This window comes from Gadus morhua, chromosome 13 (assembly GCF_902167405.1).
Source record: "Gadus morhua chromosome 13, gadMor3.0, whole genome shotgun sequence".
In the NCBI taxonomy this organism is placed as follows: Eukaryota; Metazoa; Chordata; class Actinopteri; order Gadiformes; family Gadidae; genus Gadus; species Gadus morhua.
Window position 1 is genome coordinate 15472909 of NC_044060.1, and position 15000 is coordinate 15487908.

Genomic DNA, 15000 nt, shown 5'->3' on the forward strand with positions numbered 1-15000 from the left:
TCATGTCTTTCTCCTGTAAAATATATAATAACGAAAAAAATATATAATAACGTCTAGCAATTCCCAACAAGATCTCCTTGGAGACACACACTCATCTTCAACACTCACACCTTCCGTTGTTCCCCTCTCCAGGTAAGACCACAGACTTCCCATGTGCCTTAGAGGACCTGGCCCACTATGAGTTCCTGGCCCAGCTGAGGAAGGCCACCACCTCGGACGCCACCCAAAATGGCGGCGACTCCCTCTACAACCGCCGGCAGCACAGCGGTGGTCGGCACGACGAGCTACCCCCTGCCATCTGGTCCCCAGGGGCCCAGCACCGCTCCACTGAAACACTCGGTAGGGTTAACACACACACACACACACACACACACACACACACACACACGGTTACATGCACACACAAAACAGACACATACACATGCGCACGCCCACACACACGCTCACGCAGGCTGCGATCATTTGACGCATTGGAAGTTTTTCAATTCCGAATACAACATTGTTAATTGCGAAACTGTATGACTGATTCACGTCTCTCTCTCTCTGTCTCTGTATGGCTCTCTCTCCGTGTCCTTCACACACATTATCTCTCACACACTCAAAACCGTGGTCCTTTGAATGTATTTCTCGAATGAGTCTGATCTCATGTGGATGCTGGTGTTCCCAGACGGGACCGACGGTGTGAGGGGCCCGCACGTGTCCTGTCCCTTCTGCCAGAGGAACTACCTGCAGGGGCCGGCCCTCACGCAGCACGTCAGATCCTGCCCGGAGAAGCACGCCGCGCACATGGTCTGCCCGCTCTGTGGATACACTGCCACCTGCAGGGCCCAGATGGAACAGCACCTGGTGCTGCACAACCAGGTCCACGACAAGGTGAGCAGGGTGCCTTTAACACGGGTGAGGGCTGAGTCGAAATGAACCACGTTGAAATGAACCGCGTTGAAACGCACAACCATCCATGTGCTGCATAATGTATTCATTCATGTAATATCAATAGAGAAAACGTATGACTGTGACGTGTGACGGAACAACAAAGAGAAAAGTATGAATGGACATGTTGGTAATAACTTTCCCCTGACGTTGTAGAATTCCATCGGCTCGTACCAGGGCCCTGAGACCAGGAAGTTCAAATGCCAGCAGTGTGGCAAGGCCTTCAAGTACAAACACCACCTCAAAGAACACCTGCGCATTCACAGCGGTAAGAAGCCATGTTCTCGATCCAACCCCTCACAAGACACTATCAACCATCACATTGACACCAAGACATTTAACGATTGGATGACAAAACCCCAACCCTTACAAACACCGCAGTCATGAAGCTAAACGAAAACCACGTGGCTAGTGTGGGACATAACCCCTTTGCGTCCGTCCATCCCCAGGTGAGAAGCCGTACCAGTGCTCCAACTGCAAGAAGCGCTTCTCCCACTCGGGTTCCTACAGCTCCCACCTGAGCAGCAAAAAGTGCCTGAGTGGAGGAGGAGGAGGAGGAGGAGGAGGAGGAGGAGGAGGAAACATGGCTGAAGCTGCGGGCATCTTCAACAGCCTCGTCAAAGCCTCCCACTTCCTCCCCATCCACCACCACCACCACCAACACCACCTCCACCACTCCTTCCCCACGTCTCCCCCTGCTGGCGGGGAGAGGAACTCAAACGGCCGGCACTCTCCGTTCTCTCCCAGCTCCTCAGACAGCCTGGTGTTCCCGGAGCCCCAGCAGCAGCAGCTGTTGTTGTTGTCCCCGCGGGACGGCCCCCAGAAGCCCTCCGCGTTCCAAAGGGCCGGGGGCTTCTCCCGGCTGTGGGACCCCACGGCGGAGCTGAGGGCCAACGGGTTCAAGAGCACGGCCCTGCTGCCGTACCTCCAGTCAGGGGCCAAGTTCGAGGAGGTCCTGCAGAGGATGCTCCACAGGGAGGGCAAGAGACCCCGGGAGGAGGGGGGGGATGAGGAGGAGCAGGAGGAGGAGGAGGAGGATGAGGAGGAGAGGGACAGAGCAGGAGGAAGAGGAGGAGGAAGAGGAACGGGAGCCGCCATGGAGAAGAAGAGGAGGGTGACAGAGAACGGAGGCGGGATGGCCGGGGAGGGGAGGGCCGTGCGGGGGGCGACGTGTCGCTGGTGCCTGCAGCTCTTCCCCAACGCGGCCGTGCTCCTGCAGCACGAGCGCTACCTCTGCAAGGTGACCCGGGGGGCGTCGGAGACCCCCGCCGGGGGCCCTCACGGCCAGGGCCACGCCTCTCCGCCCCTCCTCTTCCCCAGAGCCTCCTTCCCGCCGGCCGACGGCCGCCCTGCGGACACGTCGCCCAGGCAGAAGCCCCCCCTCCGCCACGCGGCCCCCCAGCAGCTCCTGTTCCCCGTGCAGTCCTCCCCGACCCGGCCCCGCCCCGACGCCCTGTCCCCGTACTCCTACTGGCTCGGGCAGCCGGGCCTCAGCCCCGCTCCTCCGATCAGCCCGTCCGCACCGCTGCCCTCCCCCAAGGCCAGGATCAGAGTCCCTCCCGCCGGGTCGGGTTCGCCTCTCTGCCTCGCCGCCCCCTGCGCCCGCCCCCCCGGGGTCTCCCCGCCTCAGCACCAGACGGCCCGCCACCTCAAGGGGAGCTGGCCCGGGGGCTCTCAGAACGACCAGCCTCTGGACCTCTCCCTGCCCAGGCAGCCCACCGGCGGAGACGCCGGGGGCCACACCTCCAACGGGAAGCCCGCCAAAGAGGAGAGGATGGAGGCGGAGCCCCAGCAGAGGACCATCCTGAGTCCCGGCCGGCCCCTCTTACACCCCCACCACCTGGCCTTCGGTGGGGGCGGTGCGCCCCTGTTTGGATACGACGGGTTCTCGGTGCTCGGCCCCAGGGCCCAGGCGGCCCTAGCTCTGCAGGGACACACAGGCCTGACGTCTCTCCCCCTGGGTCACCCGGCACACAGCGCAGACTTCCTCTCGCCCATGGCCTACGTGATGGAGAGAGACACCGAGGCCATGTTGAAGAGAATCCACCAGGACAGGCATGCTCTTGTGGTAAGAACCCCCCCCCCCCCTCCCCCGCTTCACCAGTTTACAGGAAGCAGTGAATACTGTCAATTTGACCAAACTAAACACAGACTCGGTTAAAGAAGGGGGGCATAAGGCATACGTTACAGAAGGGTTCCCTCATTCTTCTGCTTGTGCTACCCAGAGCGAGGCCTTGAGTCGCGGTGTTCTGGACCACCGCTCCCTGGGGGACGAGGGGCCGGACGGGGAGGCAGGACCGGGCCGCAAGAGGCTGAGGAAGACGGAGGAAGGCCTGTACGCCTGCGACATCTGCCAGAAGACCTTCCAGAAGAGCAGCTCGCTCCTGCGGCACAAATATGAGCACACAGGTATGTAACGCCTGGGCTCCTCCGACCTGCTGCGCAATTAGTGGAGGAGTCGTGGGAGGATAAGGGGAAACAACAGACTCAATGTCATCATTCAATGCACTGGCGCGTCAAGGGAGAGGCGGAAAACCCTCCAAAAAAAACTAAAACAGACTAGCCTGCACATTTTATAAGGGCAATAAAAATTGAATAAGGTTAACTTTTATTATCGGGGAAACAACCGAATGATGTAACAGCTTTCAATATAAAAAACAAAAGAGTCCCGTAACAAAACAACCCACCCCCCCCTCAAGTCATGATTCTAACTTTATGCTCCTTCATTACAGGCAAACGTCCTCACGAGTGCCAGATCTGCAGCAAGGCGTTCAAGCACAAGCACCACCTCATAGAGCACAGCAGGCTGCACTCGGGGGAGAAGCCCTACCAGTGTGACAAGTGCGGCAAGCGCTTCTCCCACTCGGGCTCGTACTCCCAGCACATGAACCACCGCTACGCCTACTGCAGCCGGGACCAGGAGCCCGACCAGGACCCGGACCAGGACCACGACATGCCCCTCACCCCGGACGGGACGGGGACGGGCAGCGATTTCGGGGCACGACTGGCCGCCGGCGAGACCCCCCCCTCTCTGGATGACTCCCAGACCCCTCACTCCTTCCTCAGCGACTCCAGCCTGGACGGGGGGCACGTTGGGCTGATGAGCAGGGAGGAGGAGGAGGAGGAGGAGGAGGAGGGGGAGGAGGGGGAGGAGGAGGACGGTTACAATATAATTGTGTACAGGATGAGTGACAGTTGCGCTGAGGAGGCACGGAAAGGTGCGCTGGGAGGAGAGGAGGCGGGGGGGCGGGGCCTGGGGGAGCCGTTGGCCGTGCAGGAACACCCGGCCCACGGCCTCGTGCTTCAAGGGCTGGGAGGGGACAGGGGGGCGGAGAGAGCAGAGCTCCAGCAGTGGAGCGACAAAACAGGGGAACAGAATGCAGCTGTGGAACATAAACTGGGCCTGGACGCCGCTGAATCGTGAATCGACAAAGACAATTAATATCCAAATATTTTTTTTAAGGTTTATATTATGCGTGTCCTTATTGCCCTCAATGCGTCTGTTTTTGGGTATCCCTATATTTATGCCGGATAAAATATCCTCATCTTTCCGTCAACTCATTAAAAACGACGCTGTTAGAACCATAACAACATCAAGGCTATGCAAGCTATAAAATGTAAAAGATTTTTCTATGCAATATTATACAATCATCTGACAAACTTGTTTTCAATCCTTGTATTTTGCTCTTTTGAGTTGCATCATGCATATAAAATGTATGATAAATAGAAGGGCCATTTTCATTTCTTTGTCCAAATCATGCCAACATTTGTATTTAGAACTGTTTCAGGATAATCTTTTATTACCCCTTGCAGTATTAATGCGGAAGACCATAACTGTGAGTTGTTAATTTGTCAGCCTCATTAGCATTGCAATAAGTCGATTTGTCGCTCGGTCTTGTTTATTTATTTTTCGTTTTTTAATGCAAGTCATACTAACCTTTAATATCCTGTGGCGCTCATTGGATCACAAGATCACATTTTTAAAAAGCAAAATAGGAAGATGATACTTCAACAAACAATGCTACTACTTCTACCAAAGCAAGTAGTAAGGGTGAACTTTGAACCGACTTGGTGAAATTATTACACAGGATTTTATACAATATTCTCTTACTATAATGCTGTGAAATATTGATGATGATGATGCTGCAAATATCGCTCGCTTAAACATATTAACCACAGGGCAGAGAAAGAACCCACTCAACAATGTTTACTCTCAACCTATTTTAGCAGTAGTAGGAGATCATTATTGTTCCTGTCTTAATTAGACATCCTACATTTTATTTTTAAATTGCCAGACCGCTGGATCATTAAGTCAGCACCCTAATTGAAGCCATTCTTCTCGTAAACTGAAGAAATAAACATACACCATATTGTACATATTAGGAGGTCTCCAGTAACAGGGCTAAAAATGTGTTGGTTTATTTTGCACAAGGTTGCATTTTGCACGAGGCTGAGCCCGAACGCCACGAGGAGAGCAACATGTCGTGGGTGTAGTGTAGCCAGGTGCAGGGAAACTCTCAAACAGGCTTCCGCAAACCCTCAGCGTCCCGAGGAGCGAAGAGATGAACATCAGCCTCAGACTTCCTCTTTTGGTCATTAGTGGTGGGCCTCAGTTGTCCCCTGGGACGCTGTGAGTCGTCTCCGCTTTGACACCAGCAGATAAGTCTGTGACTGTGTTTTAACAATCGATAACAACAGCCCTGGGCACGTCGCACTTTTCGCCCACAATGAGTGCATGTGTGTGTGTGTCTCTGCGTGTGTGCCTGTGTGTGTTTGTGCGTGTGCGTGTGCGTGTGTGTGTGTGTGTGTGTGTGTTTTAAAGGAACCATGGCTGAATTAGACTTTTGCTATTCCTTTTGAGCAATATATTTTACCGTTTACCGTACGGAATAAAAATCACATGTATGTGGTATATAACTACCATGCATGTGGTTGGTTTGTTTTTCTAGCACCTGTAAGGCTTTGCAGTGAATTCCTTTGTGTTTTTGCATGTCTGTGAATATTTGTAATAAAGTGTACATAACTTATTGCAAGCGTTATATTGTTTTTATCCCACAGCTTAATGACTTTGAACATTTTACTATATTTTTATAAATAATTGACATTATCATCATTTTTGGGGCCACTAGGATATAATAAAGACACCCATTAAGCTGCCCAATTTTCTACTTTTATTCGACGTCAGGATATATTCCATGTATTTATTTCTGAACATAGGAGCAGCCTAGACCCTCACTCACCGAAACTATGAGGATATCTGGTCATCAAGGACCTGAAATGCATTGTGTTAACACTAACCTTAATGCACAAACAAACAGCCTTTAGGTCAGGCAGTGGTCTGCCCCCAGCACTGTTTCCATTCCCAGTTACGTAACACACCCCAGCTCAGCTCATCATTTAGGCCTGCTGACTTTCCTCAGAGACATTTCTCTATTTTTATGGAGCCCCATTTGCCCATTTGGTGATTCATTTCAGGGACCATGGAAGAGTTTGTGACTTGGAACATGCGCCCATGTGGTGCAAAGCTGACAACCAAAGTGTTGTTTGTGTATATACAACCGTCTTGCGCACATGAGTGACTCACACAGACTGATGTGTGTGACGTAGGGTCCGAGAGACACGGATCTTGTGTTGTGACCACCATGTGACGACCGAGCCGGTGTTACCCTAGTACAGTTGAAGCAGAAACGGTCCAGAAGGGTTTTAGCAGGTCCTTCTACCCTGACTCAAACGGCGACTAATAGGTTTGAATACAGATAGAACCGTTAGCATTAACACATGCTGAACGTGACCAACACAGGTCAGTTTTGTGTCTCAGTTGGTTTCTTTTGAAATGTAAGCTCGGTCTGAACACTTTTTGAATGACCAATCTTTGTGTTTGATCAACATTGTTCAAATGTTGTTTCTCTCATTTGCTTCCTAATTTGTATTCCTATGGTAGTAGTAGGCTACACAATGATTCTCAAATGAACTCATAAATAACTGTTATTATTAGGACTATTGTTGGTATCCTAATAAATTACAAGATTAATTATTTGTAAGAATAAAAAAAAGAAATTGATGTCGGTGTTGAAGCCCTGAGACATGTATTTATCCTAGTTGACAAAAAGATTTTCGACTTTATATATTTTACAGAATATAATTACATCCCTAGTTTTGATTCTAGTCATTCGTTATTACTATTAGTAAGAATACATCATCATTAGCGTTAACAAACACACACGCGTTAATGATTGCCAAAAAAATCATTCAGCATGCAAGCTGTCATCATGGGACAAACTAATGAAGAGAGGGTGTGAGGACTCTGAGGAGGGAGCGCGCGTTGAATGGCGCGTTATTTTACCAGCACGAAAGGGGAGTGGGTGGGGGTGTGCTGATTGGGGATGGCGCGCTTTTGATGGCGTCTCCAGCGGTCTGACTTTAATATTAGACGCTGATTAACGCCATCGCACCAAGCAAAGGAAAATACACATCACAGACGACTCTATCCTCAAAGGATTTTTCGTTTTTTGATATTGGGTTTTATTGACACATAAATCTCTTTTCATTTCAGAGGTCGGACAGCAAATAAAACGTAATAGTACATATTTACAGATATGTACAAAAAAGAAAACAGGAGTTTCTCATACGTGGAATGGTTAATTTAAGGGGTTTTGTGGGAGTTGACCTCTCGACGGTTTTCTGGGCTTTGTGGTCAGGATAAAAAAAACGAATCAGACTTATTTCATTCGAATACACTGACAAAAACATAAGCCTATTGGAAGGTTTGGAAAAACCCTATCTGATACCAGGGCATTCATTCTTGTTAAACAGTGAGATTATTCAGGCGTACAATTTAACGTAAAACGTTTGAAATGCACTGAACTGTTCAATGGTGTAAAAAGAGAAGTCTTCAAGTCGTCAGATGACTGTAATTATTTTGTACCCTTTACACTCCAAACCCCAACAAAGGACTATTAATAATATATAAGGATCACACAAAACTTCTACATGCACCTCATTCTTTCTCTTTTTTTCTTACATTTTCCTGTTCCATTTTGTCTTTTGCCAAACCCACAGTCAATATAAAATTACCAAAGCCACAAAGACTTTGTATGTGTGTATTTGTGCGTGTGTGAGTGCGAGAGAGCGAGAGCACGAGAGAGAGAGAATTTTGGGGAAAATCCGCACAAACATATGCATCTCCAGTTCCTCTTTTTTTACTGTTATTGAAAGCAGCATCCCCACCAATAACGGGGGACCGTTGCTTCTCCGCCCCGCTGTCTCTCCCTGGCTCTCGTTCATCCACCCGTCTTGATTACCTCTCACGCAAGCCCTCGCTGGCCAAACACACCCTACGTTTAATACGGCGTGAGTTATCGCATATGAGACCCGTGTCCAGTTCGATTAACTCCCAGGTTCTATGGCAAGAGTAGGGATCCAAACAGACACGCGCTATTATCATTATTATGTTGTTACTCATGTGTGATGTTTTAGAATTACCATTATTATTAGCCTATTTGGATGCATTTGCAGCTCTTAAGTTCGGCTTTAGCCGCGTTGCAGAGCGCTGCCTTGGAGTACAAACTGTATAGCAAAGTGCTATAAGTTGACAAAAAGTGTATTTGACATATTTACAAAGAACATATTTTCACTTAATCGGCTGGGGTTTTTCCATCACTGTTTCAATGTGGAAGACCAATCATCTAATGTACAACAATTACATTTAAAAGGTCCAAATACATACTGAGGATTTATTTGGTTAGCAGGGACAGATAGTGTGGACATAGTCATCACATCAATATCCAAACAAATTCATTTTGGAACGATTCCTACTCACGTTCCTATATTGTATTATATAGCTCATTGACATCTTTACAAAGATTGAATTGTCCAATCCAGAGAAGAATCATACGATCAAAATAGTTTGATACTTAATGTCACTCTTGGTTATTATTTAAAAATTAAATATGATTAAAAAGGTATTCTTAGAAAAGGGATAATAATATGGGTTCAAGAAGGCTGCGATTGATTGATTCATTTTCTAAATGATATGCTCAGCCACCCAATTAGTTTCTTAGGGTTCACCACCGAATCAAATTTCTCAGTGACAGAATAGTCAAACAAAACTTGTACGCCTGTCATAATAAGTGACACAATACCCTGAAATGACACACATTTGTGCACACATACACACTCTACTGTACACACACATCCGAAGCCTATGGCAGGAAGCACTGGACTCTTCACAGTGAAAGCGTTTTATGGTCTTCAGACCACATGGTTGCTGATTCATCTTTCATCTTATATAAAACCCACCTGATAGACCCACAGTTATAGCAGACTTGTCTCTGCCCTGTCCAACGCAATAAGAATACCAACAAACCCGAAATAGAGATTTGCCACGGAGTACGAGTGAACCCAGGAGAAGACCCCTGTCTGAAAGACAGACACAAGCAGAAGCCACCGTTGCTATGAGTTGAAGCCGGGCTATTAAACCTATTGCTTTTATGGAGAGGACTTATATAGACCCAAACAGCCGCCTGATTAACACGCTGCCCGTGTTGCTGTTCCCCCCTCCGACTCCATGATTAACATTTAAAGTGAAACCCGCTTTGCTTTGTCCAGGAGAGAGTCGCTAACGCAGGCCGCTTCATTCTCTGTCCCGATTCATATGCGTATTGGCGGCTTGCGTTTGCGCTCACGGCTCCTTTCAGCGGACCTGGGTGGGGGGGAGGGGCTGTTCTTGGAAGGTGAAAGGTCACGAGAGAGGCGGTGGGGTCCTGAAGATGTGGTCGAACTCGGTGAGCATGAGTTCCACGGCCTGGTTCTGGTAGACCATGTGGACGGCCATGAGGCCTGTGTCGCGCTCCGGCCTCATCAGGGTGGGCCCGAAAACGATGGCGATGTTCTGGGTGGTCATCCGGTTGGCGTCCGACTGCTCAAGCACTCTGTGGCGAGGACAACAGCAAACGAAACAGGAGGAAAGGGACGAATTAGTTGCAGTCGAGAAAATATAGAGATATAGAGATAAGAGATGAAGAAAGATAGATAAGTGGAGAGAGAGAGAGAGAGAGAGAGAGAGAGAGAGAGAGAGAGAGAGAGAGAGAGAGAGAGAGAGAGAGAGAGAGAGAGAGAGAGAGAGAGAGAGAGAGAGAGAGAGAGAGAGAGAGAGAGAGAGAGAGAGAGAGAGAGAGAGAGAGAGAGATGTGGGGGCTTAACCAATAAGTTCTAATGTCAAAAAAAGGCATGACACTTTAGTTTCAACTTTATAAATGAACTGCTAACGCAATCGTTGTAATAGGTGTGCAATGTGTGTCTGCTTCAGCCTGGCATACATACACACACACACACACACACACACACACACACACACACACACACACACACACACACACACACACACACACACAGACACACACACACAAATTTGAAAATATGTATGGATATATGGCTGTCAGGGAGCTAAAGAGTAATTTGTTTGATTGGAGTATTCTGCTAATCACCGCTATTCCTTCTGTGTCACATGCCAGTATACAACACTTCATCATCTCATTGAGTATCAAACAAAGACAAACCCAAAGTGTGGTTCCCCAAATGTGGTTTGTCTGTCGATTTGCATACGAGTGTCTGAGGGCACCTCTTTACCTGCGCTTCTTCCTGTATGCATGAGACCATTCATATGCATGTGCATTTGAATGCATCAGCAGCTCTGCATTAGCAACTTCTATTGTGTTGTCAACTTGGAATACCATTTACCTGCGTCTCTTGTGTCAAGCCTCGTGCTGCTAGGAGTGTGAAAAGTGTGAAGTTTGAAGCCTACGTGTTAACCCAAGCGGAACATGTGTGCATCCGTGAGCATGTCTGTGTAGGCGTGTGTGTGTGTGTGTGTGTGTGTGTGTGTGTGTGTGTGTGTGTGTGTGTGTGTGTGTGTGTGTGTGTGTGTGTGTGTGCATGAATGCATTTGTGTGTGTGTGTGTACGTGTGCTTGTGTCAATGTATGTATGAATGAACGGTCCCATCATGAAGCATTCTTCTGAAAACGCCATTCCCACCAAACCACAGAAGCAGCCATCAATTGCTCAAAACTTCCACATTAAAAAAGGGCCCAGGGAAGAAAAACGAGGAGGAGGTGAAAGAGGAGGAGGAGGAGGAGGAAGAGGGGGCTGGAGAGAACGAGAGTTAGGGAGAGAGAGAGAGAGAGCGATCAGGAGAGAGGTTCCAGTGGTGGCGGCGGTGGTGGCGGCATGCCTTCCAGCAGACGGACCACAGCGCTCCCATGGGTGCAGCGGAGGAGGAGGAGGAGGAGGAGGGGATCAGAGATGGGAAGAAGGAGAGGTGAAAGGAGGAGATGAAGCACAGATGAAGAACGGGGAGAAAAGGCTGAAGAAGAGAGAGAAGGAGGAGAAGCAAAATAAGTGAGGCAGAGGAAAGAGAGGAGATAAGGAGGGAGAGAGAGATGAATGGAGGTGGAGGAGGTGGTGCTGGCCATAATAAATGAGAAACAGAACCAAAAGAGGGGGGAAGGTGGGGTTGGGTGTGAATGTGTGTGTGTGTACCAGGGTGAGAAAATAAGGGAAGGAATGACAGAGGGAGAGTGAGAGAGAGAAAGAAAAAAGAGAGTGAGACACACACGCACACGCACACACACACACACACACACACACACACACACACACACACACACACACACACACACAGTTGACAAATTCAATGGGGCCCACCACACCCTGGCACAAACATCAGGCTCACAACACGAAACACACTCACGCTGGAATGGAAGGAAGAAAAACCACAAGCGGTGAACACACACTCACACACACACACACTCACAGACAAACACTCTCACACACACAGTATGTGTACGCTGCAGAAAGGAACTGGCTTGCGTGGCATTATTATGAACCATTCCTCTGGCCCTAACCTTTTGATCTTGACCAAAGCTAAAGTTAACTAGGGTGTTATCGGGGCCGTAACGGGCCGACGTGCTCCCTGCAGACCGCAGTGGAGTCTCACTCTGGGCCGTAAAGCCTGCTCTGAATAACCCCACGGCCCCCTCTTGTGGTGGGACCCCAGCGAAGGAGTACCAAGGAAGCCATTAAAAAAAAGAAGGACATCTGGTTCATCCTTTCACGACCGCATTACAAACAGCAGTTAAACGAGATGTTGCTTTTTTTATATGATGTGTCAATTTCCAAACACTGAATCACAACACGGAGACAGGGACAGACGCACACAACAGAGATGGCTGGTTAGACAGACTGTCTGTCAGACAGACACACACACACAAGAGACAGTAGACTATCAGACAGACACACACACGGACACACATACAGTAGGCTATCAGACAGATAGAAACACATACAGTAGGCTATCAGACAGACAGATAGAAACACAGACAGTAGGCTATCAGACAGACAGATAGAAACACAGACAGTAGGCTATCAGACAGACAGATAGAAACACATACAGTAGGCTACCAGACAGACAGATAGAAACACAGACAGTAGGCTATCAGACAGACAGATAGAAACACAGACAGTAGGCTATCAGACAGACAGATAGAAACACAGACAGTTGGCTATCAGACAGACAGATAGAAACACAGACAGTAGGCTATCAGACAGACACACACACGGACACACAGACAGTAGGCTATCAGACAGACAGATGGAAACACAGACAGCAGACTAGTCAGACAGACACACGGACACACAGACAGTAGACTATCAGACAGATAGACACACAGCCAGTGAGATAGCTAGCCCCCCTGGCCGCCCCATCTCATGATGTTAGCTGCTGGGTGATTCCGTTGGAGCTCACCGTTGGAGATGGCTGAAGATGAAGTGCAGCGTGTCATGGCTGGGAGGCGGGATGTTGAGCACCAGACACTTGAGACGGTCCACTTTGTCAGAGTAGTCAGACATCTCTGAAAACACACACGCACCATTCAGCTCCACAGGAGAAGAACTGGGGTTGGATGGATGGTAACTGGACTCAAATATCACGCTTTTCTGCTTTTTCCACTCTGTACTGTACATGTATTTTAGTTTTTTTCGGCCATGCACACAAACACACACACACAGAACGATGCCAGCCATATAAGCCACTAATAGTGAGCAGTGATGTTTTGCTCAGAGACACCTCTACACATTAGCCGGGCGTAGCTCTGGATCAGACTCCAATTACCGTTGCCAGACCTCAAAAGGTTAAATCAAGTTTTTCATTTTTTCAATAAATACAATTTATCTTCAGCCCTTAGCTGGTGTAAGCTGTTATGAATCCCGCCCTAGCAGATTGAGTTCAGCGAATCCATTCTAATCATTAGCAATGATTGCTCTTTCAATAAACATGTCAGTTTACTTATTATGACAGCCGCTCAACGTTTGATCAAGTTCAAAACATATCTCTAAAATATGGACTGTTTGAACTTCTTCTATTTGTGCTGCTGGCGCCGTGGTTAAAAGCTGTGAGTTCCCTCAACCCAGCCTCAACTTCCCCCCGTACTCGCGGAACATCTACTACTACTAGCGTCTACTAGTGGGAACCATTTGTAAGGGGGGTTGTATGTTTACTGTGTGTATATTTAAATGTACAGTATCTTTTTTGTAACCACTGATGATGATGAACTGAACTGAGAGGATTTCCAACTGAAATATGGTTGAACTATTTGGAATACATTTGGAAAACCAAACTGCTGTTTGGTTTTTCACACCATTTGCATTCACCGTCAGTAGGGAGCAATTACAAAATAACACTTTATTTGAATAGATGACCACATTTTGCCAAGGCTAACTGACTGACAGCCAGTTGCCGTTTTGTGAAAATGAAAAATAAATGTATCATAATCTAACTATACATTCGTGCCATGTAAATGTGCAGATCCACATTAACTTTGACTGTGTATTCACAGTCGACATTCCTCTTTGACGAGTTTATGAGGAAAAAGTATCACAGAGATGAATTAGACTTTGATAAAAAAAAAAGCCCTCCCCCCAGAATCGCCTATACAGAAAACCCCCGCGTTAACTTACACCCTGGTCACCATTCTAAAGACTCCCCTGCCCCCCCCCCCCCTCCTCGTTACTGCAGCCATCTGAAGGAGGGGCGGGCGGGGTTCAAAGGAGAGTGGCTCTGCGCTCTAACTGTGAGGGGAGGGGAAACAAAAGGCAGGGGCCGCGTGCACTCACTGACGGTCTCGATGATGTCCGTGTAGAAGCCGTAGGGGACCAGCGGCTCGGGGAGCTCGCGGAAGAAGAGTTTCAAAGCGCCCGTGATGACGTGAATGTCCTCCCACTCGCTCTGGTCCAAGTTCAGCTTCTCCTCTGAGACCCCGCGGGAGGAGGAGGAGGAGGAGGGGGAGGAGGAGGGGAAGAGGGAGGGAGAGACATATCAATTAACAAATAAAACAGCTGTTTGAAGTTTACAGAGTAAAGTAGCAGGAGGAGGAAAAATAGAATAGAAAGAGAAGATTGATAATGGATACGGGTAGAGACAAGTCATTCAATGGCCCAGTGCTGCAAAAAAGCTTGATTTACTCAACCCTAATACATCTTATATTATAGTTTTCGTTATGACTTTAATTTGTAATATTATTCCACTTATGTGAAGGCCCTATGTATTTCATGGACAGGTATGTGGAACCTAATTTCACTTAATGGACTTTGGCAATGTCCATGGCAATAAGGGCCGTTGAATCTGGACAAGTGAAAGAGAGGGCAAAGGGGAAAGGAAGGAAAGTTAAATGCGCTCAAAAGCGGTAAAGAAATAGCGAGTTTGTTAAGAGCGCAGACAGAAAAAGAGAACCATGATGGCGGACGGCGTGTGGGAGGCGGCCCGTCGTACGGAGCGGGGTACACAGGACCTGAAGTGCGTTGCTATGAGGCCTGGTTGCTAACACACCCGGGTTAGAAGGTGAGAAGCGGGATACATGTCAATCAAATAAATGAGCTCATACAATACTTAGCACGCAGACACAGTACAAAGACACTTGCACAAAGACACTTGCACACACATGCACACAAGCACACAGATATAGAAACACACACACAAACAAACACACACGAGACATATACAAAGGCAAATAGACGA

General features: G+C 48.3%; 2 protein-coding genes across 5 annotated transcripts in view; one reads left to right on the top strand and one right to left on the bottom strand.

Annotated features, from left to right (window-relative positions):
- The window catches only part of LOC115557151 (zinc finger E-box-binding homeobox 1), a 25587-nt gene extending 19600 nt beyond the window's left edge, over window positions 1–5987 (top strand). Inside the window, exons 3-8 of the mRNA XM_030374756.1 lie at window positions 133–339; window positions 668–873; window positions 1087–1198; window positions 1380–2998; window positions 3156–3339; window positions 3663–5987. Coding sequence (XP_030230616.1) covers window positions 133–339; window positions 668–873; window positions 1087–1198; window positions 1380–2998; window positions 3156–3339; window positions 3663–4354 — 3020 coding nt within the window. The 3' untranslated portion in view covers window positions 4355–5987. The remainder of the gene's footprint in view (window positions 1–132; window positions 340–667; window positions 874–1086; window positions 1199–1379; window positions 2999–3155; window positions 3340–3662) is intronic.
- Window positions 5988–7428: 1441 nt separating this feature from the next.
- Window positions 7429–15000, bottom strand: part of arhgap9 (Rho GTPase activating protein 9) — a 39313-nt gene continuing 31741 nt past the window's right edge. For all 4 annotated transcript variants that reach the window (XM_030374404.1, XM_030374405.1, XM_030374402.1 and 1 more), the window contains 3 exons: window positions 14100–14234; window positions 12733–12838; window positions 7429–9860 (listed from right to left, as the gene is read on the bottom strand). In XM_030374404.1, the coding sequence (XP_030230264.1) occupies window positions 9671–9860; window positions 12733–12838; window positions 14100–14234 (431 nt within the window). In that variant the 3' untranslated portion in view covers window positions 7429–9670. The remainder of the gene's footprint in view (window positions 9861–12732; window positions 12839–14099; window positions 14235–15000) is intronic.